Source organism: Paramisgurnus dabryanus, chromosome 2 (assembly GCF_030506205.2).
Source record: "Paramisgurnus dabryanus chromosome 2, PD_genome_1.1, whole genome shotgun sequence".
Classification (NCBI taxonomy): Eukaryota; Metazoa; Chordata; class Actinopteri; order Cypriniformes; family Cobitidae; genus Paramisgurnus; species Paramisgurnus dabryanus.
Window position 1 is genome coordinate 59,550,960 of NC_133338.1, and position 23,965 is coordinate 59,574,924.

At 38.8% G+C, this 23,965-nt stretch overlaps 3 protein-coding genes across 7 annotated transcripts in view; 2 read left to right on the forward strand and 1 right to left on the reverse strand.

Annotated features, from left to right (window-relative positions):
- Nucleotides 1-12: 12 nt before the first annotated feature.
- On the reverse strand, nt 13-1,527 carry c2h11orf68 (chromosome 2 C11orf68 homolog). The gene is made up of 2 exons (XM_065261921.1): nt 1,406-1,527; nt 13-1,112 (listed from the first exon to the last, which is right to left on the reverse strand). The coding sequence occupies exon 2, from the start codon at nt 1,087-1,089 to the stop codon at nt 346-348; it is 744 nt and encodes a 247-aa protein (XP_065117993.1). The 5' UTR covers nt 1,090-1,112; nt 1,406-1,527; the 3' UTR covers nt 13-345.
- Nucleotides 1,528-2,390: 863 nt separating this feature from the next.
- On the forward strand, nt 2,391-9,295 carry drap1 (DR1-associated protein 1 (negative cofactor 2 alpha)). Its single transcript, XM_065261935.1, has 7 exons — nt 2,391-2,632; nt 3,376-3,448; nt 5,632-5,725; nt 5,809-5,931; nt 6,015-6,105; nt 7,772-7,839; nt 8,111-9,295. Exons 1-7 carry the CDS (start codon nt 2,591-2,593, stop codon nt 8,274-8,276), a joined length of 657 nt encoding a protein of 218 aa, XP_065118007.1. The 5' UTR covers nt 2,391-2,590; the 3' UTR covers nt 8,277-9,295.
- Nucleotides 9,296-9,478: 183 nt separating this feature from the next.
- Nucleotides 9,479-23,965, forward strand: part of LOC135743999 (mitogen-activated protein kinase kinase kinase 11) — a 29,907-nt gene continuing 15,420 nt past the window's right edge. The window contains exons 1-3 of one of the 5 annotated variants that reach the window (XM_065261931.2): nt 9,479-9,964; nt 12,168-12,296; nt 14,092-15,103. In XM_065261931.2, the coding sequence (XP_065118003.1) occupies nt 14,344-15,103 (760 nt within the window). In that variant the 5' untranslated portion in view covers nt 9,479-9,964; nt 12,168-12,296; nt 14,092-14,343. Of the gene's footprint in view, nt 9,965-11,133; nt 12,297-13,309; nt 15,104-23,965 lie in introns of those variants that run through there. The other 4 variants (XM_073813331.1, XM_065261933.2, XM_065261932.2 and 1 more) reach the window with 4 other exon arrangements.

Below are 23,965 nucleotides of genomic sequence, written 5' to 3' on the forward strand. Positions count from 1 at the left end.
TGCATGTGTGTGTATTTATTTATATATACAGAATTATTATACACAGTAGATGTAAACAAAAACTTTATTCTGCAAGCGATTAGTTGTTATGCAGCCCTGCAATAAAGAAATGAGGCATTTTAAAGCCCTTAACTTTAAAGTATCGGTCAGCATGCAATTCTGTGTGGTCATCATCTTCATCATCTTCTTCTTCATTACTGTAATAAAACAGCGCGTCCTGCGATTGACAAACGAAAACAAACGGGTTTTGAGGATTTTCCAGCTCTGCTCCTCACGAGCTTCATCATCTGTCGGACTGCTCAGAGTCTTCATCAGTTTTGGGAGGACATCACAGCTGTTCTTCATCTAAGTGACTTCGAGATTGGTGACCCTGTTGATGATGTGGGATCGCCGTGGCACGCTCTCCAGATCAAACATGCTCTCGTAGATGGTCGGGCAGAGTTTCCAGCGGTTCTTCCTGTAGATTCCCAAATACGAGTACACGTCTGGTTTGTAGTAGAGGACGCACTTGACTCCCGCCGCACGGATGGCCGCGTCCAACCGCATCACCTCCTCTTCATCGGTAAAGTTCCTGTTGTAAGCACAGATCACGTGCTTCTCGTCAGATTTGGGATTTCTCGGGCTCACTTTAGCAGACGAGATCTTGCCGTCGACCGTGGACCTGGCGATGCACTCCCAGGCGCGGTCCACTTTGAAGCCGGTGTCCAAATGCATGAGCCACTTGCCCACCAGCACGTTATGGTTCAACGCGAGCTCCTTGATGGTGTGAAACGTGATACTCCGGCCGCTGTTCAGCAGCGTTTCCCAGCTCTCCTGGAGACCCTCGACGTCCGCCATGTCCTTCCAGGAGTCCGGCCCCCGTACGGAGATCCAGCCCACCGGTCCGGACCCTCCCTCCTCGTCCCCATAGCGCAGGACCTGCGAGGGTCTGTTGGTCTCTAACCAGGCGTTGAATTCAGCTCTGGGGGTTTTCCGGGCATCGAATACGATCCACGGGTCCATGTCTGCGGCCATCGACTCGGCAGCGTAGTCCTCGGCGGAGAAAACCTCGGAGCGGTCAGCCTGGCCTGCGAGCTCCTCGTCTGCCATAGCGCTGAGTCAATCGAGTTTCTCTGAAATGTCAAAACGACAGCGCAAAGAAAGGGTTAATAGTGAAACCAACTTAACTTACATGACTCGATAAGACCGATTGACTGTGGATGAAGACATTAAAGGCTTATTATAAACAATAATCTGTTTGTTGTCTTTATTATTCATCGATGCATATATGTGTATGTTTACGTCAGCTGTTCATGTTTTAATCATCTCGCAGTGTCTGATATTACACGACACCACACACCCATATATTGACATTTCTTTACCGATACTCTGTCATGATTTATAAATGAATGTGTCAAGTTCTCACTCTGACTGACGGGCGCTTCTCGAGTAAAACTCTGCTGAGTCACAAACTGAACTCGTGTCTTGTCGGGCGCGTCCACCTCACCACCACCACCACTTCTTCTTCTTTTCTTTTTAATTGCGGTTGGCAAAACCCACTCAAAGGTGAATTTCCGCCACCTGCTGGACTGGAGAGTGAAGCATGATTTTGAGTATATTTATAATAGAAAAAGGAAAGAAAAATAATTATCCCACAATTAAACACTTATTTACTTTATTATGAGATCTTAAATTTATATTTATTAAACCCTTTCTAATAATTAAAAATGGCATTGTTTCTTATTCTTGCGTTTTAATGACGGTTGGAAAACAACTTTTTGGTGCTTTACCGCCACCTACTGAATGGTCAGGACGTTTCTTATTTTTATAAAAATTTTCACAGGATATATCATGTGAAAGAAACATTGGAGTGTTTTCATCTGGACATTAATAATAAATGCTCTTGTAATTGTAAAAAAGAGACTATTGTACACTTATTCTATAAATCTTCCTGCTCATCATTCTTTTGGTATAAGATGTCTACATTTTTTGTGTTAAAGGGTACATGGAAATCTGATTGTTTCCATGTTTAAGTGCTATAATTGTGTCCCCAGTGCTTCTATCAACATATAAAATGTGGCAACCCAGTAACGTTTTGGAAAACCATTCTCTGCAAGTATGTGGAAAAATGTTATGTGATGTCAGAAGGGGATTATTATAATAATACCGCCCCTTAATCTGCACTATGCAATCACAACACTGCCATTTAGTGCATTTAACATGTTATAATAAATTATCTGAGAGGTATTTTGACCTAAAACTTCACATACATTCACATACAAGGCTGTTTATTCGATTTTGTATCTTATATTTGTTTTTATTGTAATAAAAAAATCAATAAAAATATTCTCTGCTTTCTTCCGGTTTGTTTGTCGCAATTCGAACTTTATTTAAACCAGCGTGACGTCAGCGCGCGACCGGCGCTCGTCGTAAAGCAGCGAAAAGTGGCGCAGGGATTCACATCAACAGACTGCGATCAATGGCGGCGCTTTAAAGTGTCCGGTGCCGTATCACGCGACTTCTTCTTCTGTAGTAATCACGTTTAACCGCTGACTGACGAAACCGAGCACGAGCTGCCGGTACCGCGGTACTGCTCTGTTTCTCCGCCGATATGCCGAGCAAGAAGAAGAAATACAACTCCAGATTCCCCCCGGTGAGATGCGTGTATTTATCTCCATACACGATTCTTTAACGTGTCGTCGTGTTTCTATGTGATCATTAAAACGATGTTTTGTGAGATTCAAGTGAACACACACACACACCCACCCACACACCAGTAACACACTCACTCAGTCAGTTAGCCGATAGCATGCTAACATGAGTAGTGTGTCTCATCATTTAGCTTGAATATCATATTTAATCAATTAAAATTCATCAGTTTATGACGTCATATGGTGCATTGGATGATATTTTCTCAAGTATCAGAGATTAGTTTAATAACGGAGGCTGAAGATTTCAGAATGATGATGTTAGCATGAATGCTAATGTGTGTGTGTGTGTGTGTTCTGCAGAGTGAAGATAGGATTTAAGATGATGTGATTGAAGTGTGTGCAGTCGTTGTTTTGTACGATCAGACCTAACATCAAGTTTTAAAGCAGTTTTCACAAGATCTCTCCATCTGACTAACAGTTTAGAAATCCTCATCAGATCTTTTGGATGCTTTGTTTGTGTTGATCCTTGTGTTGAACACATCTGCTGATAAACTGTAAATAAACAAAGATGCAGTTTACACGCAACCCATTGAATTCCTGTCAAGTTTGGACTCTTTAGATCAGTTAAGGGTTTACTAGCTGTACAGTCACACCTAAAACAAACACATGTACATCTGTTGATGACATCTTAAAAGAAACATCTTGTGTTTTATAAAGAAAATGATGCACTGTTTGTGTTTTGCAGGCCAGGATTAAGAAAATCATGCAGACAGATGAAGAGATCGGCAAAGTCGCTGCTGCAGTTCCAGTTATTATCTGTATCCTCCAAATCTGTTAGCAGTGTCCAGACATCTTGTAGTGTCCTAAATAGATATGGCTTAGGATCCCATGACTGATCATTTACCAAATAATGCCTAGAGAAGAGTCAAGTTTTAAATAGGAAAATATCGAAACACTTTGGTAATTTTTTAGAGTGTGGCTAATGGTCTAATCAGATTCAATGGATTATGCTAAAAGTGCTAGCGTCAGACCTGAAGATCAGCTGAATGGATTCCAAAATGGTAAAAATCAAATCTTTAACACTAGGGCAGAGTCGTATAATAACAGAGTTACGAAACGCTTTGATCTCGCCGTCGCGCGGTCACGTGATTCATGTAACGTTCTACAGTTCCAAACCAAGCAGGGCTGTCAATCTGTTTGCATAGGTTTTGAGCTATTTTAGGTAAATATAAGCTTGTAATGGGAATTGATCACTATACTTACTATGTTTATAACGTTTTTTTACTAGGGAGTGATGGAAATACAGTAAATCAGTTATAAACAGTTAATTGTGACCCAAAGATAACTCTGGTTATCTATACCAACTACAGCAACACAGTTTATCTTTTATTTTTGTACCAAAATATGGCTATATAAATGGCTATCAATCTGCTAAAAACATAATTCCTACACTTTTACTATATTAAAATCACAAAAAAAATCGCCAACACGGTTATTTGTAACAGTGAAGCATAACAGAAACACACTAAATTCATATTTAATTGTATTTATAGTACACATTAAATGTTAATATAATTATACATGATTTTCGAGGATACATCACTCGTATTACTTACCAAACACAATGAAACACATAGCAGCATTGTGAAGCAGTGTGACTTTCTTATAAGGCATTTAGCTTGTCGCTGTTGCCCCCTAGTGTTACTCGTAATATATAAAAAAGATAAGTATAAAGTAGATGGCCACCAGTAATAACATATTAAACCATTAAATCTATATTATTCACACATTATACACAACTCATTAAAATATAAAAATTTTACTAGTTATTATTAACGATAAGCATTACCTACAGCAGAGTTCATAAAATATCACTGTTGACTATATTAATGAAATGTCCGAAAATGTAAAGAGAAACGGTAATTTCATCGATTTACCAGCAGGTGCCATTGAAATGAATGGGCTTCAGTGCTGCGTTTGGAACTATGCGTCACTACCGGTCACTACATGAAACGCTGTTACTTCCGCATTCCATTCTTACAACGGACGTCTATGTGAGTGTCGTAACTCTATTATTATACGACTCTGCACTAGGGGAGCTGGAAAATTAGCTTATTTTCAAAAAAAGTGGAGTGTCCCTTTAAGATTATGAGAATGGATTTGGTTTTCAGATGGTCATTTAGGCTATGTTTACACGTGGGCGGTTATTTTCATAAACGGACATTTCAACCTCTCCGGTTTCAAAAATAATATCGTGCACACATGTCAGTTTTCAGAAAAGTGTTTATTTACACGTACCCGTGCATATTTGCCGTCAAGAGACGCTCAAGCCCACGTAAGCCAATCACCGGCAGCGCTGGTGGTGACGTGAACTGGTTCTTCATGTTGGAGGGAGGAGTTGTTGCAGTAGGTGATCGATGACGTCAACGTACAGCGAGAGCGGGTTGAGGAATCACACGTAGAGGTCTAACTTCGAATCGCTCTCGCGGTACTTTGACATCATCCGTTGCAGCGCCGCATGAAGGCAAACACGCGTAAAATTGCTGACCTCCGAGCACTCGTCTCTGCTCCTCGACATAATGGAGCAGCTGTATTTGCAAATACAAACACACGAAACGAGTTTGCACGAACAGAAATGTGATCTTGGAAGCGTTCAGAGTAGCAGTCACATGTAAACATGGGTCGCACTTTTGACGTAGGTGCGAGCTCTGGCGCATACTCTGTGACGTTGCCTGCTTAAACATCCGTTTGTCTCACTTTACATGCAACCGTGCAACCGAAGATTTTCAAGATCTCCACTCTGGGCGGAGTTCTTAGAAACAATCGGTTTCAGAGGCGAGTTCTCCGTTTGCGTGTAAACGAGGGGCACAAACGAAGGTAAATCTCTCAGTTTTTAAAAATAACCATGTACGTGTAAACAGAGCCTTAGCATTATGATGATCAGTGGGAGGAGTCTGATGTGGGCGTGTCATTTATAATCTTTCCTTGATTGTGAATCAAGCTCGTGCTCTTGAGCTTTTCCTGGAGTCTCTGTTGACAAAAGCCTGTCATGTCACCCAGTCACGCAATGCCAAAACCATGACAACATCACACCTGTAAGTCACATGACTCCTGTTACAAAACAGTGCAGGTTCATATAAGCTTCATGTCTCTTTTCCTTGTGTGTGTGTGTGTGTAGAAAGCAGTGTATTGAGTTGGAGCAACAGTTTGACTTCCTGAAGGATCTGGTCGCCGCGGTGCCCGACATGCAGGGGGAGGGAGAGGAGAACCACACGGAGGGGGCTGAAAAGATCCCACGCCGGTCAGATTCCAGCTGTTCAGTCCATCTCTACTGTTTTCTGTGTCTGTCTGTAAGAAACTGAAGTGTGTTGTCTGTGCTTTCAGAGGTCGTAAGCCTGGCTCAGGGCGCAAGAATGGTGGCACAAGAGCGAAGGGCAAAGACAAGAAACTGTCTGGAACTGAGTCAGAACAAGAGGTAAATGCTTTTGATTTCTCAGTTTCTTATGTTTAGATGATTACAAACTTCTCCATTATGCAATGTGGATGACCTTTGACCTTTATTAAAATGTGCCATTTACAGTGGAGCACATTGCTTCAAAATAACATATCTCACAATGCTATGCACTTGACCTTTCATTTCCCACAGAGTCGGCTCAAGAGAGTCATTGTTGGACGACACCATAGAGCATTGAATCAAAGTTTTAATATCAAATGTTGTCTAATTGCTGTGTTCAATTCATTTGCTCTGTATGCAGATTATAATGCGGAAGTTTCAGGGTTAACACTTTGATCTCAGTGTCTCATCACCAGCGCTACACACACATCTGTCTGAAATCACCTTCCAATGTACTGTATAGTAGGTGAACATCAGTATGTGAGGCGAGTAGTGTGTTATAGTATTCCTAAAACAGTTCCCGGTTCTGATTTTATTTTTAAATGTGCATTTAATTGATACGTTACTATACTTAGAGACAACGCCATCTGAGGAGACGCCACGTTAAAAAAAGTAAATGAAATGGAAAATATCAGACGTCTATGAACCGGCGGCTCTTTAAGTGAATTAGGTACCAAGAAATGTATTCCTCATGATTTAATTGTACTTGTCAAACAACATGTATGTAAACTGTGGTCGCGGTTGTTGTGATTACATCATAGGTCAATGGACATACGGGTCACATGACAATGAAAACATGGCGGATACAGTATGTCTGAAATATATTCATACTGCACCCACACATACTATATAAAGCTTTAGATACTTCATTTAATTTACATACTAGTACACGGTTTCAGACGCAGCTAGAGTTTTTATTTTATTGTTATCTTACAGATTGTTAGAGATGTTTTCCTGCTTGGCTTTGCTCATTTCATGGCATTCGACACCGAGTGTTCAGGCAGATCATAATTACATGTTTGCTTGGTTAAGTACTCATCTAATAACTGATCTGTTATAATGTGGATGTGTCTGCTGACTGGACCTGGGCTGCGTTTTTTAAAAGCATCGTAATGCTTGCAGATCAAAAAAGTCATCTTAAACTCATTCCTCTCCAGCTTTTTTTTAAAAAAAATTGCCTGCCAGCATTTTTTGTGATCTTCACAAATGTTTTACAAAATGCTTTCTAAGAAAATATTCTTCTTTAAATATATAAATATATCAAATGAAAGAACAGACCCTCTGCTTTCAACCAAACAAACAAACAAAATGGGGAAAAAAGCAAAAAGCTGAAATAATTGCGTTTTTGTTGGAGATCAGATTCAGAAGAATTATCAAAACATACACCGAGTTTAAAATGTTGTTAAATTAGTTTTGCTTCAGTTTTTTATAAACTGGGTAAGAGTGCCAAAACTCGTCATTGGCTGTGAAATATTTTCTCTTAATTGACGAGATAACTCGACTCATCAATGGCAGGGAAAGAGTTATCCGGAAACACAGCCCTGATCTATTTTCCATGAAATGTTTTACAAATTTTGGAAAATGAAAGGTCAATGCAAGCTCATTATCTGACTGATATAGTATTGTGCACTGCACATTGTATCAAATATAAGATCGTGTAGGGAATTTTGTGCGTACACAACGTATGTAACACTGATCAAGTGAGATATATTCATCTGTAATCTATCAGTCTGATATCTGTTGTCAGGATGAGTCTGATGACAGTGAGTCTGATGTAGAAGATGAAGAGCACACCAGCACTGGACTCTTTCACAGGTACATCTACATCTGATCTCATCCTGAAGTTCTGCTTTATTTAAAAAAAATCTCCCATTCAGATTTCATTTGGTTCACAATAGCTTTGTGCAATATGTCAACAGCTTAAGATTTCATTTTACCGCTTGAATCAAATAAAAATCTCATGCAACAGACAGGTTATCGTCTAGTCTAGTCTTGTTGAGCTTTTCTTGTGTTCTGTAATTGTGCAGTTTTTATAAACCCTCTAGAGTCAGTCACATCATTTTAACGCTTCTTTCTGTCTCTTTAGTCCAGATATGCCTCCTCAGTACATGCCCATCGGGGCACAGCCGGGTGTCCACGCCATGCCCGTGACATCGTTTGCCGCTCGCTCGTCACTGATGGCGATGGCCCCGCCCCCTCCCGCACCCCTGCCGCAGAAGAACGAAGACGACGATGAAGATTACGACTCTTAGCTTTATCAGAATTTTACATTTATTTTCTTCAGTTCTTTTGGCTGCGTCCGATAAGAGGAAGTGTTATTACAAACGAACAGTCGCGAATAGCCCAGAGAAGTTTGTAGCTATCGTGCAGCCACGTCACAGGAAGATGAATCGGTTCAATATTAGCTGTTTTAATTTTTTTTAACTCTTATTTTATTGTCGAGGAACAGGTTCTTGTTGTTTTATGGAAATTGGCACCTCGTGATTCCAGTCAAAAAACGTTTTGTAGAATGAGGCGTGGTTTTGTAGATTTACCCCGATACTTTTTTGCACTTTTTTTTTTGTTTTTCCATGTTTTCCTTCAAACCATTGTTGGTTTCATCCGTGTCACGTGAGAAATCTCCCCGCTCTTTGTTTTTCACGTTAACTTAAACAAAACCTCCAGGAATCGAGGGTCACTCATAGGAGAGGTTTGCTTTCGTTTTATTGGCAAATGCGACAGATGTGACCGAGGCGTCATTGGTGGATCTCTGAATTGTTCTGCAAGAGAAATGAAACGGGATATAGACTGTTTTGGTTTTGTGAATATAGTTTTGTTTTGTTTGTGTTTTTGTCTTTTTAAAGCTAGTTTTACGATTCCAGGTTTTCTCTGGGCTCTCGGCATCGAACTGTGCAATTCTGCTCTCACTCAGTGGCACAAAACCCAATTCATATTTCTTTGCCTTTCTTTTGTTTATTGGATAAAAAGTCTTTGTTTATCAGAGGTTAAATCTGTTTGACAGCGAGTTGTCCTGCTTTGTTATGGATGAGGACGTTTTAAAAGGTTTTTTTTTTTGTTCAAAATCATAATTGCTCCAGGATATGATGCACATTTCTATAAATAAGTTTCCTCTTCTTTTATAACTTTTAGACTCTTTTTAATGTTTGTTGTGAAGTTAAGAGAAATTCGACACATGGCTTGCTCTTGTCTAAATGTGTACAGTCAGGTTGTATGTTCACTTTTAACATTCTCTTGATTTTGTACGAGTGAAATAAAACTTGAGGTTTCAGTATTTTGCTCCTTTAATGCAGTTTACTCGTGTGAGATCCAGTTGTTTCTGTATTCTTCATCTCAAATGACCAACATTTAAAGGGGACATATCATGAAAATCTGACTTCATGTTTAAGTGCTATAATTGGGTCCCCAGTGCTTCTATCAACCTAAAAAATGTTGAAAAATTAACCCAGTAACTTAGTTTTGGTAAACCATTACAAGCATGTGAAAAAATAGGTAATTGAAATTTGGCTCCCCTTGTGATGTCATAAGGAGATTTTATAATAATAATACCACCTCTTAATCTGCACTATCCAACCACAGCATGGACATTTAGTGCAGAGAGAAAGAGAGAAAGTAATTGACAGCACAATTGAGTTTCAATTTCAACAAACCACCATTATGGCGATCAGGGTCGTGCACAGGGGGTGGGCGGTGCCTAATCGCCTGAGGTGCACACTATGTACTCTGGGGACACCAAAGATTTATTTGACATCTCAAAAACTTTTGTGAAATGTCCCCTTTAAGGCAGTGACACCGGTCAAAGCATTCTGTTACTGCTTGCTAAAGATCCACTGTATCCAGTAATCCACTTTGTGATTTCCCACCCGCTTTCAGCATCTCTCTCAATCTGTGTCCACTCTTTGAAGGGCGGAGAAGACAGTTTCTGTTTTTTTTCCATTAACAGGTAGATTCATTGCATAACCTCAGTTGTTGAGTTGCTGAATTAGTCATTTGGTAGTTTGTTTTGTAATTCTGTCGGTATAATTTGTTCTCGGTCTTCTAAAAGTGCAACAACTTAGCAAGTAAATAACAACAAAATATCCACATTCTTAGAATGACAGTGCTTGTTTAATCAAAGTAATGAGATCTTATATAAATAACACCAAATTTGCTGTTGTTGGCAAACTTTGTAGACAAAAAAAAAACAATGTTTTCACAAAAAAGTAAACCGAGTGGAAAGGGAGGCTGCAAAGGCTGTTCAACATTGCAAACATGGATTTAAAGCTTCAGCATGTAAATCATTTTGGGGTTGTTTCCCGGACAGGCATTAGCTTAAGCCAGGACACTAGGCCTTAGTTTAATTAGGAAATATAACTAGTTTTAACAAACATGTATTTTAAGATATGTCAGTGCAAGATGTTTTCAGTTTGAACAGCTCTTACATTTAGTCTAGGACTAGTTTAATCCCTGTACAGGAAACCACCCCAATATTAGAATATTAAGCCATTTTGTCAGACTTTATTTCTTGGTATTAATTATATTTTCCATTATAATCACTTCTCTTAGTTGATTCTATAACACATCAAATTTATAATATTTTGTTTAAACCACATAAATTGTTCCCCCTTTTTGGTTTGGTCCACTGACCCTCAAAATGTCTGCGCACAGCCCTGATGGCGATCAGCTTTTGCATTTCATCTGCTCATTTGCATTTTAAAGGACACACCCAAAAAAATTTGCTCACATACAACGTGTCAATTTGAACATGCTATAATAAATTATCTGTGGGGTATTTTGAGCTAAACTTCACATACAGTATGTACTCTGGGGACACCAAAGATTTATTTGACATCTTAAAAAAGTCTTGTGAAATATCCCCTTTAAGGGCAGTGATTCTTCATTGACCGATTCACACACTATTCAGATTAAATCAGTTTGTGATGGTGAGATCACATCTGTCAATATATATATCATGTTCCAAATTATTATGCAAATAATGTTTTTTTCCCAATACAGTAAGTTTACATCGTGTTTGTTTTTGAAAAAAAAAAAAGATCTGTCCATGCAGCACGTTTGTTTTTTGATTGTTTTAATTCATTATGGTGTAGTTTCCTGGACAGGGATTAGACTAGATCTACTAAAATAAATGTAAGAGCTGTCCAAACTGAAAACAACTTTGCACTGACACATCTTAAAATACATCAGTTTTGCCTCACACATCAGTAATGTTTTAGTAATGCATGTTTGTTAAAACTTGTTATATTTCATAATTAAACTAAGGCCTAGTCCTGGTTTCAGCTAATCCCTGTTTATGAAACCACCTCTAAATCATTATAAATTTGGTTAAAGTGCATTCAGCATAATCATTTGGAAAAATAAACAAAAATGGCAGGTGCATAATAATTTGGAACACCGTGTAGAGTCAACAGGACGCCCTTGCAATCTAAAGTCAGTATGTGTGCTCATTTTAATGATGTGTAGCTCAAGGGTCAAACTTAAGCCTGACACATCATAAATGAGTTTGTAAATTAATGGAAGTGTTAATTGGACCTTTTGACAAAATACAAAAAGAACAAATTAATAATTTTTTGTGCCTGATATTTTTTCTATCATATTTGATTCTTCAGGTCTTTATGGATGTTTTTTTTTTTACCACAACTAGGTTTTATAAATAATATTTTCATGGCATATGCAACATTTCCTCATCGTTACCTATATGAGCTGTCTTCATCATCTTCCTCTACCTAATCAAGGTCACTGATTTTGCCGTCCATAATCATGCTAGTAACATCTTTATATTTAGACAAAGTCACAAGAATCGCTTTCATTGCAACATCCAAATGTTTAGCAAGAGATTAACATGTTTATTAAAAATCACATAAAAACATGTAACAAATTGACACTCTGGGTGTATGACGTAAACCTTTAATTCGTTTAAATTGACATAATGCAGATTGCATCATGAAATGAATTACAATGATGAAATGAGGGAATTTAAAGATATATTAGCATGGGCATTGCTGTAGGCCTATGATATATTTGATATCAACATGATTTTAATATAAAATAGGGCCTGGTATAAGTAGTTATACGTTGATTTAATGCAGTTAATATTCATATTGAAATGTTTGTAACAATATAAAAGTTATTATTTTTTCTCAAAATAGGAAGGTTTCTTGGGAGTCATTAAGAGAAGGCAGCCATTTTGGATTTAACCTTCACCCCCCCCCTACAGTTTACAATTCACAGATAATCCATCAGAGGGCAGAAGACACGTGCCAGATTATATACAACAGGTTTGTTTCTCAATTCTGCACACATATATAACATTTACAATACAAGACGAATCAAAGAGGTTACATCAAAATAAAGCAACACTCTATAAATAGCACCAAAGTGGTTCACTGGTTCATAATCATAGGGGAACCATTTTAAGTGCCATATAGCACCTATGTAGTACCTGTGTAGAACCATATTGTGCTACATAGAACCATATGGTACTGTATCACCACCGGATGGTTCTTCATAGGTGCTTTTTAGAACTAAAAATGGTTCCCCTATGATTACGATCTTTAAATGCTATTTAACACAAATTCTTTTAGAGTGTATTCTACATAAAGCAACTTGATGATTTACTGGGTAGCAATTATGAATCATTTTTGTTAGACAGAAAAAATTCTAATGAAGATTTCTCTGTGTTACTGTGTGTGTGTGTGGTTGTTGCTGTACATTGACTTGGCATGTCTTAACTTAGGCTAACTTACATTATAAAATGTAAGAATATAAAATGCATAAATGTAAATATATTGGGTGAAATCAGGTAGATTCGGTCAGTTTTTGAAGTCTTTTTAGTGTGAAAAGTGTCCCCCAAAAAACATTTATCTGGACAAAAATGTTTTAAATTTATGCTAAATCCATTTTAAGTAAAGTTTATTTAATATATATTTATATATATAAGTATATATATATTAGTGTTGGCATAGATTAATCTAATACAAAATAAAAGTACTTTTTTGCATAACAAGTGAGTTGGTGCTGTGTGTAAATATTATGTATATGACATAATAAAGACACACATACATATACATACACATACATACATTTAAGAAATGTTTTATTTATATATAATTTTTATTTATATAGAATATAGAATATATATATATAAATATAAATTAATATATATTCACATGTAAATGTTTCTTAAATACATACATAAATGTCTGTGTATTTATATATACACATCATAATTACACAAAGCACAAACTCAAATTATGCAAAAAATTACTTTTATTTTGTATGAGATTAATCTAGATTAATTTATGCCCAGCACTAATATATTTGCAGTTGAGCAGTTTAAATTTAACCTTTTCAAACCAGTTACAGTTTTTCTTTCAATGCGATGCTAATATAAATCCTTTAAATATATTTCAAAATATACAGAAAGTGGCCAAATAATATTTTTTTATATATATTTCATAACATATATTTTTTGAGCATTTTCCGTATATTTTGACAAATATTTATGCCGTATGGGACCTGAAATAATTCATAATAATTTGATGCGCGCGCACAGTGTCCAGGAGAGGGAGGAGTCATGTGATTCTCTTCCTGTCCCACCCACTGTCTACCGGACAGACGGGAAAAGTTCACGGTAAACGGGAACACAGCGACAGCGAACACAGCGAGTTTCCGCGACGCGCGAGCGAACGCAATCAACATCGAAACGTTTCAGTAACGCGGCGCTGATAAAACATTGCGACGCGATCACCGACCGGCGCGCGCGCGTCTCTTCCTGTTCTGAAATCCGCTGGCAGTAAAAGTTGGTCTGAATAAAGCCGAGCAGAACTTCGGAAAGAAGTTCTGAAAGAAGATTGACGATGATCGATTAAGAAAGAGAAACCCGACGAAGCGTTTAACGCGACGTGAGTAGATTTCTGTGCGCGTTCATGTTCAGCTTTCATGCGCTTTTCCTGCTATTCTTCTGGTGCGAGCGCTTCCTGCTCAAAACCACAGCAAAACCCGCACACACACAACAGCTAAAAATACTGAGACTCTCTTCAGCTCTTCTCATTTTCTCTCACTGAACTTCAGTTTCTTCAAGTGTTTAGATGACGGTGACAGCGAAATGTCAAAGTGACGTCAGGTCACAGGTCTAAGTGAATGGAGTCACACAAGAGTGTCCGTCCACCCTCAAGGGTCCATCCGACATCCATCCTTTGTGTCCTGACGGAGACTCGTGTCTGATGGAGAAACGCTCGCAGGTGATCAGAGATCTGAGGGCGAGACGACGTTCATCATCCCGCTAACTCGGACGCAATCGGCATTAACGCCTCGTGAAGCTCCATGGAGCCGCTGAAGAACATATTCTCCCGTGGACCGCTGTCCACGTGGAAAAGTCTGGATCAGACCCAGAAGGGAAACTTCACCAACCCTATCTGGACGGCTCTGTTCGACTACGAGGCTTCGGGAAAAGACGAGCTGACGCTTCGTAAGGGCGACCTGGTGGAGGTCCTGTCTCTGGATTCTGAGATATCTGGTGACGAAGGATGGTGGGCGGGAAAGGTCAACAACAAAGTGGGAATTTTCCCCTCCAACTACGTCTCCTTCAAACCCAGCGCTTACAGCGAACTGCCGAGCGCCGACGTGGTCCGGGACCTGAGCACGGCCGTGGTGACCGGCGAGTTGGAGCCCAGAGCGGTGGATTTCAGCGAGCTGAGCTTGGAAGAGGTGATCGGGGTGGGGGGCTTCGGGAAGGTTTACCGGGGCACGTGGAAGGGGGAGCTGGTGGCCGTCAAAGCGGCCCGCCAGGACCCGGACGAGGACATCAGCGTCACGGCTCAGAACGTGCAGAACGAGGGAAGGCTCTTCGCCATGCTCAAGCACCCCAACATCATCATGCTCAAAGGGGTTTGCCTGCAGGAACCTAACCTCTGTCTGATCATGGAGTACGCGTCCGGCGGTCCGCTGAGTCGAGCCCTGGCCGGCAGGCGGATCCCTCCGCACGTCTTGGTGAACTGGGCGGTCCAGATTGCCCAGGGAATGCTGTATCTTCACAGCGAGGCCATCGTACCCGTCATCCACCGTGATCTCAAATCAAACAACAGTAAGTTCAGCTCTTGGTCATTTATTGCTGTCAGTGGTGTAGTGGGCTCTGTTTGGACTGGTGAGAGAGTTAGGGTTCATCTTAAAAATCTCAACAAGACATACAAATGTAGAACAAACACATCCATCCATCCATTCATTCATTCATTCATTTGGACGACTCTAGTCTTACTGTGTTATTAAGTCTAATCAGAACTCTGCTGTGAGTTCAGGACACTTGGGTTGGGTTGTCTGTTATTCCCACCAATCTCTCTTACCAGTTGTGTTTGTGTACAGCACTAGTCGACTGTTATGGGATGCAGATCTTAAGAAAGCTGATATAACACACATTTAATTACAGTAAATAAGAAACAGAAAACTGGTGAAACTACATAAGCATTTGTAATGCACAACATTATAAATATTTACATAATAAGACATAATTCATGTGGTACTGTTTGAAAAAGTGTGTTAAACCAGTGTGGTGTTGTGTGTGACACACATGAAGTGAATAATGATTAGAAATTTACTGACTGATTAATAAAGATTCATCTGCAGATAATAAATTAAATCTAAATATAAGCCTCTGCAGTATATCGCTCTAATAAATGAATTCTGATGGTAAGATTGAATTTCACCCCGAGAAGTCTGCAGTGATGAAGTTGAATATTTTTTTGTGTTATTTGCTAACGCTCCCTTGCTCTGAGAAAACAGCCTGTTTGTGGATGAGATTCCCATGGCTTTGGTTTGAGAGGAATGTTCTTGCCTGAATATCAGATGATTTACACATGGGTCAAAGGTCATAATAGGACACAGGCTGTTGATTATATCACATCAGATTTATTTCTCGTGTAGAAACTTTTCTAATAGTTCTGTCCCATTAAACTTTGTTTCTGTCCACGTTAAGGCACGGAGCGCTTTGATATTCCCTCTTCAGCAGATGGATCTCAATAACTGTTCCTCAGGTCATATTAATATTGTTGGATAATCCAAGAGTTTAGCTGTTAGTTTGCTGTGTAACAGGTGGATAAACTGACATCTTTCAGTGTAACTAAAACAGTTTTTCTCTCTGGATAAAATAATGTGTTAATGAAATCTTCCTGCTTTTATAAAACCATTGCAGCAGCACAGCAGTATGATTCATTTATATGTAGATATAGAAATATCTGTTTATTTAGTTTGCATACTGCTTATCGTTCTGGCATTATTCACTTCTCTCTGTTACACTTTTACTCTTCCCTCATTATTTTCCACCCTTAGGTATCCCATGATCCTTCACTTCCAGTGTGTCTGTTAGGCTGGAAATCACCTCTGCTGCATAAAACAAACTTATTAATGCGCCACACAACACTGCAGCCAAAGATACATAATCCACTCGCTGTAGTATGCGATCTTATCTCTCTCTCTCTCTCTCTCTCTCTCTCTCTCTCTCTCTCTCTCTCTCTCTCTCTCTCTCTCTCTCTCTCTCTGCCCTGGACCTGCCCTCACTTGTCTCCTGAGCGCTGTTGTTCCAGATCGCAACATCCTGTGTTTTTCTTTCTTCTTTCATCTGTTTCTTCTTCCGTGCAGTTCAGTTCATTTTTGGCTTCCCACTCATTTTCTAAAGGCAGTTTCTTTCAGAGATCGGTGGTTTAACTTGAAGTGATTCTTCAGTAGAGATCTACAGATGTGTTTGAACTTAGCTTTTTCTGTAGGTGTGACCTGCCGATACCGATTTTCTTTCTAAGAACTTTAATTGACAGCATATACGCTACAAACAAAAAAACTTTATTTTCATCATAAAAGAAGTGATTAAACATTGCACTTTCACACAAACTGCATTCAATTACAAAATCTTTTGATTTGAACGGGATTTATGCAATTCTCCATATTCCATGATTGTTTAAATGATCGATCAGTCAATCGACTAATGGTTAACTGTAATACAGTAATAAGATTTACTGCAGTGACATGAAAGTCTGTGGAAATGGAAATCAAAACAGGGATACATTTTGCTTCCATCGGAATAAAATCCTTTCGATTGATAAATCCTATCATAGCGTTTACATGAACACTTAATAATATGATCGGATTGGTGTGCGAGTTTATAAACTTTAAACCATTTGACATGCGCACAATGCACCAATATAGTTTCACGCTGTTTCAAGAAATGCATACAAATCATCCTCCTAAAATGGCTGTGCGTCTATTTTAGATCATAATTAATAAATGACAATCCCTTTTGGATTATCAAGCAGCAGCAAAAACAACCATTCACGTGAGCCCAAAAAGCGTATTTTACTTCACGCGGTGCTGCAGAGACCGGCCGCGAGAGCGAGTCCAAACACACGCTTTTGTGAATCAGAGTTTAAATAATGGACTGACTGAACAACGCTGTCTCATTTCACTTTACAGAGGATTGAAAGTAGAATAGGAACATTTTAAGATTGACAAGACAATCACTTCATGTGGCTTCCTTAAAAAAACTCAAGTTATTTGCCAATTTCCCGTCATTGCAGGTGTGCATATGCTCCACACTCCCGTCCTGTAGGTGGCAGAAATGCACCTTTCAGTGGGTTTGACAACCGACATTAAAAAAGAAAAGAAGATTGCAGATGCGCAGAGCATCCCAGTTTCAGGCTTCATCCGAAACCGCATACTGTATAGTAGGTACTGAATAAGATGAAGTACCTACTTTCTTGGCGTAAAAATAGTAGGTACTGTATAGTATGAATCCTGGTAGTATGAATGAGATTCGGACGTACTACATTCGTCATGTTGCTACATCACGTGACATTCGTCGTCATCACATCGTGTCATTCCAGCGCGAAAACAGCCGCATGCCTCTTCTTTTTCCTCTGCCAGGGCATCATGGGATAGTGAAGTGTCCATCGTATGCACACTGCAAAATCTAACCGGAAGTAGTATGTCATCCGGGTACTTTTCGCATACTGTTTTTCGAATACTATGTATTAGGTATCGACCGATATGGATTTTTTCAGTGCCGATACCAATTTTTGTTTCATCAGCCTTAGCCGATGACCGATACCGGCTGCCGATACTGCTTTTGCTCACTCAATTTTCATCATAAAAATGACACAATGATGATGCCAAATGTTACAAGTCTCCATTTTAAAAAAGTAACATTTATAGAACTTAAAAAAAAACTTAAGTCACATGACCTGCAATTGCTTGTGGCTTCCAGCACTCTGTCTGTAAATAATGCCGGAAAAAATCGGCGAACACGGCAGCCACATATCAGCCGATGCAATACACATAAAATTTGCAAATATTGGCCCGATATATCGGTCTATTACTACTATGTATTCGGAAATACTAATCGCCTCGCCTACTGCATTTCGCGTACTATATAGTATGAAGTAGGAGGTTTTGGATGCAGCATCAGTTATCCATCCAATCAAGTGCTTACATGTCCTTTTGAGCGGATTATAAAAGGTATAAACCACCCCATCAAGTGGATTAGATTTAGAATCGGCTTGGCTCTTTTAAGTCCGATTGAGGTGTTTACATGGAGCATTTTTATTCAGATTGAACATTTAAACCGATTACAAATGTCCATGTAAACGCAGCTACTGTTTGTTGTAATTTTATTCAAGAAGCACACGAAGGGCACTTTTCCCGTTGTCCCCTCCAGCTTGGACCTGCAGTGGACTTTCAGCAGAGATGCTTATATTATGAAGATAGCAACCTTCCATTAGAAAACAAACAACAGTCGACTTGACCAGCGTGTAGCGCCTCAGTCAGTCAATAATGATCAGTGATGTTGTGGGAATTCAGTGTGTAATGACAGTCAGTTACAGTTTCTTGCCAGAATTTAAGATCACATTTTAATCTGTTCATTAAAAAACAGCCTTTAGTCTCTTTACCTGTGTATAGCAGCGTTGTTATGCTAAGCTTGCAGTCTTTCCCTAAAGAGGGCCAACAGGCTGCGTGTATGATAAGTAAGAATGGGCACGAGGACTCGAGCACTCATGCATGGTATCGACAATCGATCACAACTCTTCACACCTCACATATCAGTCTTGATACAACATCAATTTATTCTATCTATTTGCACAACATGCCAGACTTAATGGAAGTTATGTACTGGACAGAAGTTTAACTCCCGCACCATCATAACAGTATGCTTTAAAACACATCCAGTCAAAGCACAAGGATTCATAAGATTAATAAGCACCTTTAAATGTTTTTCTATCATTTTAGCGATCAGCAATATTTCTTATTCATTGTCATTAAGTTTCGTGCAGAATAAAAAACAGCAACAGTAGTGCAACATTCTCTAAAAAAATATGCAGAGTGGACTGCTGCCATAAATGAAAAACATTACTGCAGGCTTCAACCGGCTGCTTTTATGATTTAGGCAATTCAAAAATTATTTTAAATAATGATTCGATCCATTTCAAACAACTGTTCAAAAATGAAACTTTAAATAGACTTACTTGAAGTTGAGAACATGCTGAGTATTTTTATATTAAACGTAACCGACACTTAGGCGGCACTAGGCAGGCATAATGAAATGCGCAAAAAGACTATGGCCATTACAAATTATTGGTCAGGAAAACAAGTCGATCAACATTTTAGGGGTCAAGAGCAGAGCGTTTTTCATTCACTATATGTCCATCTGTTGAGAAGACGCACTCCGACCGCACTGATGTCCCAGGGAAACTCGGGTACTTCGTTGCCAGCTGCGTATTTCGTACTGCCAATCTTCCATCACAAAAGCGGGTCGCTGTCAGCTCGCAAGGGTGGCTCCTTGTCATAACTCATCATCTCCTGTAAGGTCACAATTTCGACGCTGTCTCATGTTGCACAGGTTTATTGACGTTTTCCTCCATTTTCTTTGCAAAACACTAGATGCAGCGATTGAAAGCGTGAAACTATAGGTGCGTAAAATTGCTGGGTATTTTCTGTCTAGCTTTCGCACACCTACTGCACTTTTGGAATTCTTTATTTTCTTTTTCTGCTTGTTTGTGAGTTTTGTTACATCTATATTTTTAACTGTTTAATTCTTTTAAAATTAATAGTGTACATATTTGGTTAAAATCGATTGCCTATTTTCATTTTCGAAACTTTTTTTGGTTGGTCCGATCGATTGTGCAATCGATTTTCGAACGAAAAGTGACAGCCCTAGCGATGACTAATGTTGACCAATCTTTCTGCAGGTATTTGTTAATAGTCCAGTCATTTCTTGATAAGTCCAGCTTATACTCCCTGAATGAGGAAAGATGATGGCCACTGACTGAACCCATCATATAAAATTGGAGCAGATGCTGAATTTTGCCTTTGGGTCAGATGTTAAATATGAATCAGCTTTATTCTTATCTGTGTCATTTACAGACGTCATCTATGTGATTTAAGCACAAGCAGTGTTGATTGAAACCTGTAGCATGTCTCTCTCTAACACACATATATTATTATATTTTTATCATCACAAACCTGAATAAAGCAACCTCATAAAGACTACATTAACACTAACTCTAAATAAAAACACAATAACATTAATATACTACTCACAAAAAGTAAAGGATTTTCGACAGAAAAATAAAACAATTTCAAAAAGTTCATTCTACAGTGATAGTTTATCAAGAAAGAAGGGCATTTGAGTAGAAATGTCAAATTAAGTTTACATATAAAGATTACAGTGCATTGTGAAATTTCACCTGAAAGTCAAATATCCTTAACTTTTTGTGAGAAGTGTAAATGCTGGTAGTCACTGAAACCGTTCTCCTCTATTGTGTCAGCTGGGAAGTGAGTGTGTTGTGATGGAAAATCACCTTGACCCTCTCAGGCTCTCAGCCTGTAACTATAGAAAGTCATATCCGCAGATTGAAGAGAGAGATATGAGGAGGCGGCAGGTACAAACTTGGCATGGGATTCCCCCTTTTCCGGCTTTCTTCCCAGGGAGCATAACATTGGAATGAACACATCAAGAGGACACACACACACTATTAAATCTGTCTTTACTGAATTTCTGTCATATTTGAGCCATTGATTTCATCTGATTGTAGTCTAGTGCTCGACTGATCTGGGTTTTTTAATGAAGTTTATTTAACTCAAGTTTGGGAGGATCATGGTCATGTGATCCAGCCAATCAGCGCAAAGATCTCTTTATATACGGGCATCCCTCACCTCTGTCCCATGACAGTTAAACCTCATTCACACATCACTTTGGTCCCAGAAAATTCCAGTAAAATCGTCAGACAAGCTTGTGTGTGAACACAAACATGTCCCGTAAATCTTCCGTTGCCGGAAAGAGGACCTAGTAAAAAACCCCTCAGTGTGAACAAGACACAGAAAAATGCCATAATGTGCGTGTCGTAGTGTGAATGCCATGTCATTGAAACAATGAAGTTATGGTTCAGCTCTTTAAAAGAAGGGATTTACATGCAGATCAACATTCATCAATGGGAAATATCGGCACACTGGCCTGAAGCGGATATCAGGGAATTATTAATGAGATGCATAAACAATGCCGTAAGGGGCGTGCCGTAGTGAGGAGTGTCATAGGGAACGCACACACAGATTCTGACAAATCATTGGCAGTGTGAATGAACAAAAAAAAATCAAACAATCCTGGAAAAATCCCGCTGGCAATTTCCGTGTATTTTCTAGAATGTCTTGTCTCCTCCACCCATCACCTCACTCTCTGCTGGGACATCTATCCCAGTTAAAGTGTGTGTGTGGGGGGGGGGGGTGTACTCTGGGGTCGGATTAATATTTGGAGTCCTCTCCTTGGACAGCCAAATACACTTTATCTCATTCCCTATTGATTACATGTTAATGCCAACTCATAAAATGGCCAATGCTGATGTTAAGAAAACAATGTTGCTGATTGGCCCATAAAGTTAATGAGAAAGTGTACACACATGTAAAAAAGTAAGATTTTAATAATAATATTTTAGTGTTATTATCCCACAGAATTTTGAACGTCTGACTGGGGTGTCACTCTTCCTCACGCACAGCACGCGTGCACACACACACACACACACACAAACACAAACACAGGTGCACGTGTGCGCGCACACACACTGGTTGTTACCATAGTAAATAGGGTTACCCCAGAAATGATATATTATTTGTTAGTAGCCTACTGGTAAATGATGCAGGTGTAGAAATGTACATAAACCAGATATTAACTTTGATGTCAGGGCTAGATTACAGCATGAAACCTGTTGTGCATATTAATAAATTAAAGTGCTTAATTGTTGGCACTGGCACTTATAAACATGAAATAAATAGGCTTATTTTTTGGAGCCAAATGTCAATACCTCTGTTTTTTTAGAAATAAAAGCCAAATGATTTTCATCATTGGTTATGTTTAAAAACACACACAAAATGTTTATCTGATTAATCGATCGATTCAGTGCTAGATTAATCGATTAGAAAAAGAATCGATAGCTGCAGCCCTTCTTTTAATTTCATCTTTTTATGTAAAGCTCTTTGAGATGCTACTTTTAAAGGCACTATACAAAATAATGTTTATTATTATTATTATTATAAAATTGTTTGCAGTTATGACACATTGTGGCTGCTGAGGTGTCATGGCAGCGATATGAAATGACATAAAGCCGTCTGCTCTTAGATTTCTCTCACAGGGCTTTGCTGTCATGCGTCGATCGATCTGTGGGACGCGGTGTGAGGTTTAGCTATGTCCAAATATCGCTTTATATCAGTCAGCCACTATATAGACCCCTTTACAGGATATAAACAACACTGTTCTAGAAGCACTTACTGTTTTAGTTTTTAAACACTGAACAAAATATTCATATTAATTAAATACAATTGTGTCTCTCAGGATTCAGTATTAAATTAGATTTATTGCCATATTAAAAAGCATCATTGCCACAGCAGAGAATCACTAAATATAGATATTTACAAACAAATACATGTTAAAAATAAAAGAGTTATGAAGTCTGTAATAAAAGAATATTAATAAGATCATGAAATACAGAATGTGTTGTGTTATTTTCTTGTTCTATTGATGGTTGTTTTGTCACGGCAGGACTTGATCGGATCTCAGGGTTGAGTTTGTTGCGTTTTCTCTCAGTATGGGTTCATTACTCACTGGATGGGTTAAACACAGAGCTCACATTAGGAGTATGGGACGGGTTACTATACTTGTTAAACATTTAACTATGTTAAGAAGTGCAGTTCTATTTCTACTTCATGTAGTGTGGTGGTGGACACACAGTTTTGGTAAACAGGTTTATCTGGGTCTGTCTGTCTGTCTGTCTGTCTCTAGTGAAGTTACGATCACTGAGTCTCTGTCTCTCTGTCTGTCTGTCTGTCTCTATAGTGAGGTTATAATCATTGTCAAGACTTCTCTTAGTTAACTGTCGTCAGGTTATATTGCTGATTTATAATCTCTGTCATAGACAGATGTAATAAACAGATCTAGTTTATTTTGATGTGCTGTTGCTTCACTCCAGTGTTTTTTTTAGGGTTCAGTTTGATATGTTTTGGATTGTAATGTAAAGTTATAAGTAGGGTTGCTAACTGTCCTGTATTTTGGGCTTAATTGATTTGTCCCGTATGGGACCTGCTGTGTCCTGTTTTTTGAGTGCTACACAAATCTAGCCAATGACTGACACACCAGACTTATTCAATCAGGAAGATAACAACCAAATCCCATGAGAGAGATTCCAGAAATCATACAGATGATACTGCTATAGAAATGCTCTTGTGCTACTTTGATGTCATCCATGAAGTCAAACAAACAGAAACAGCAGCGGTGCTGATCACACAACACTTGAGAATAATCACTGACACCTTTCATCCAATCACAGACCGCCTCAAACACGATCAGTATATATTAAAGAGGTGATATAATACCATCTTTGCTTTTGTGATTTATTTAGCTGTTTGTGCATGCAAGTATCAATCT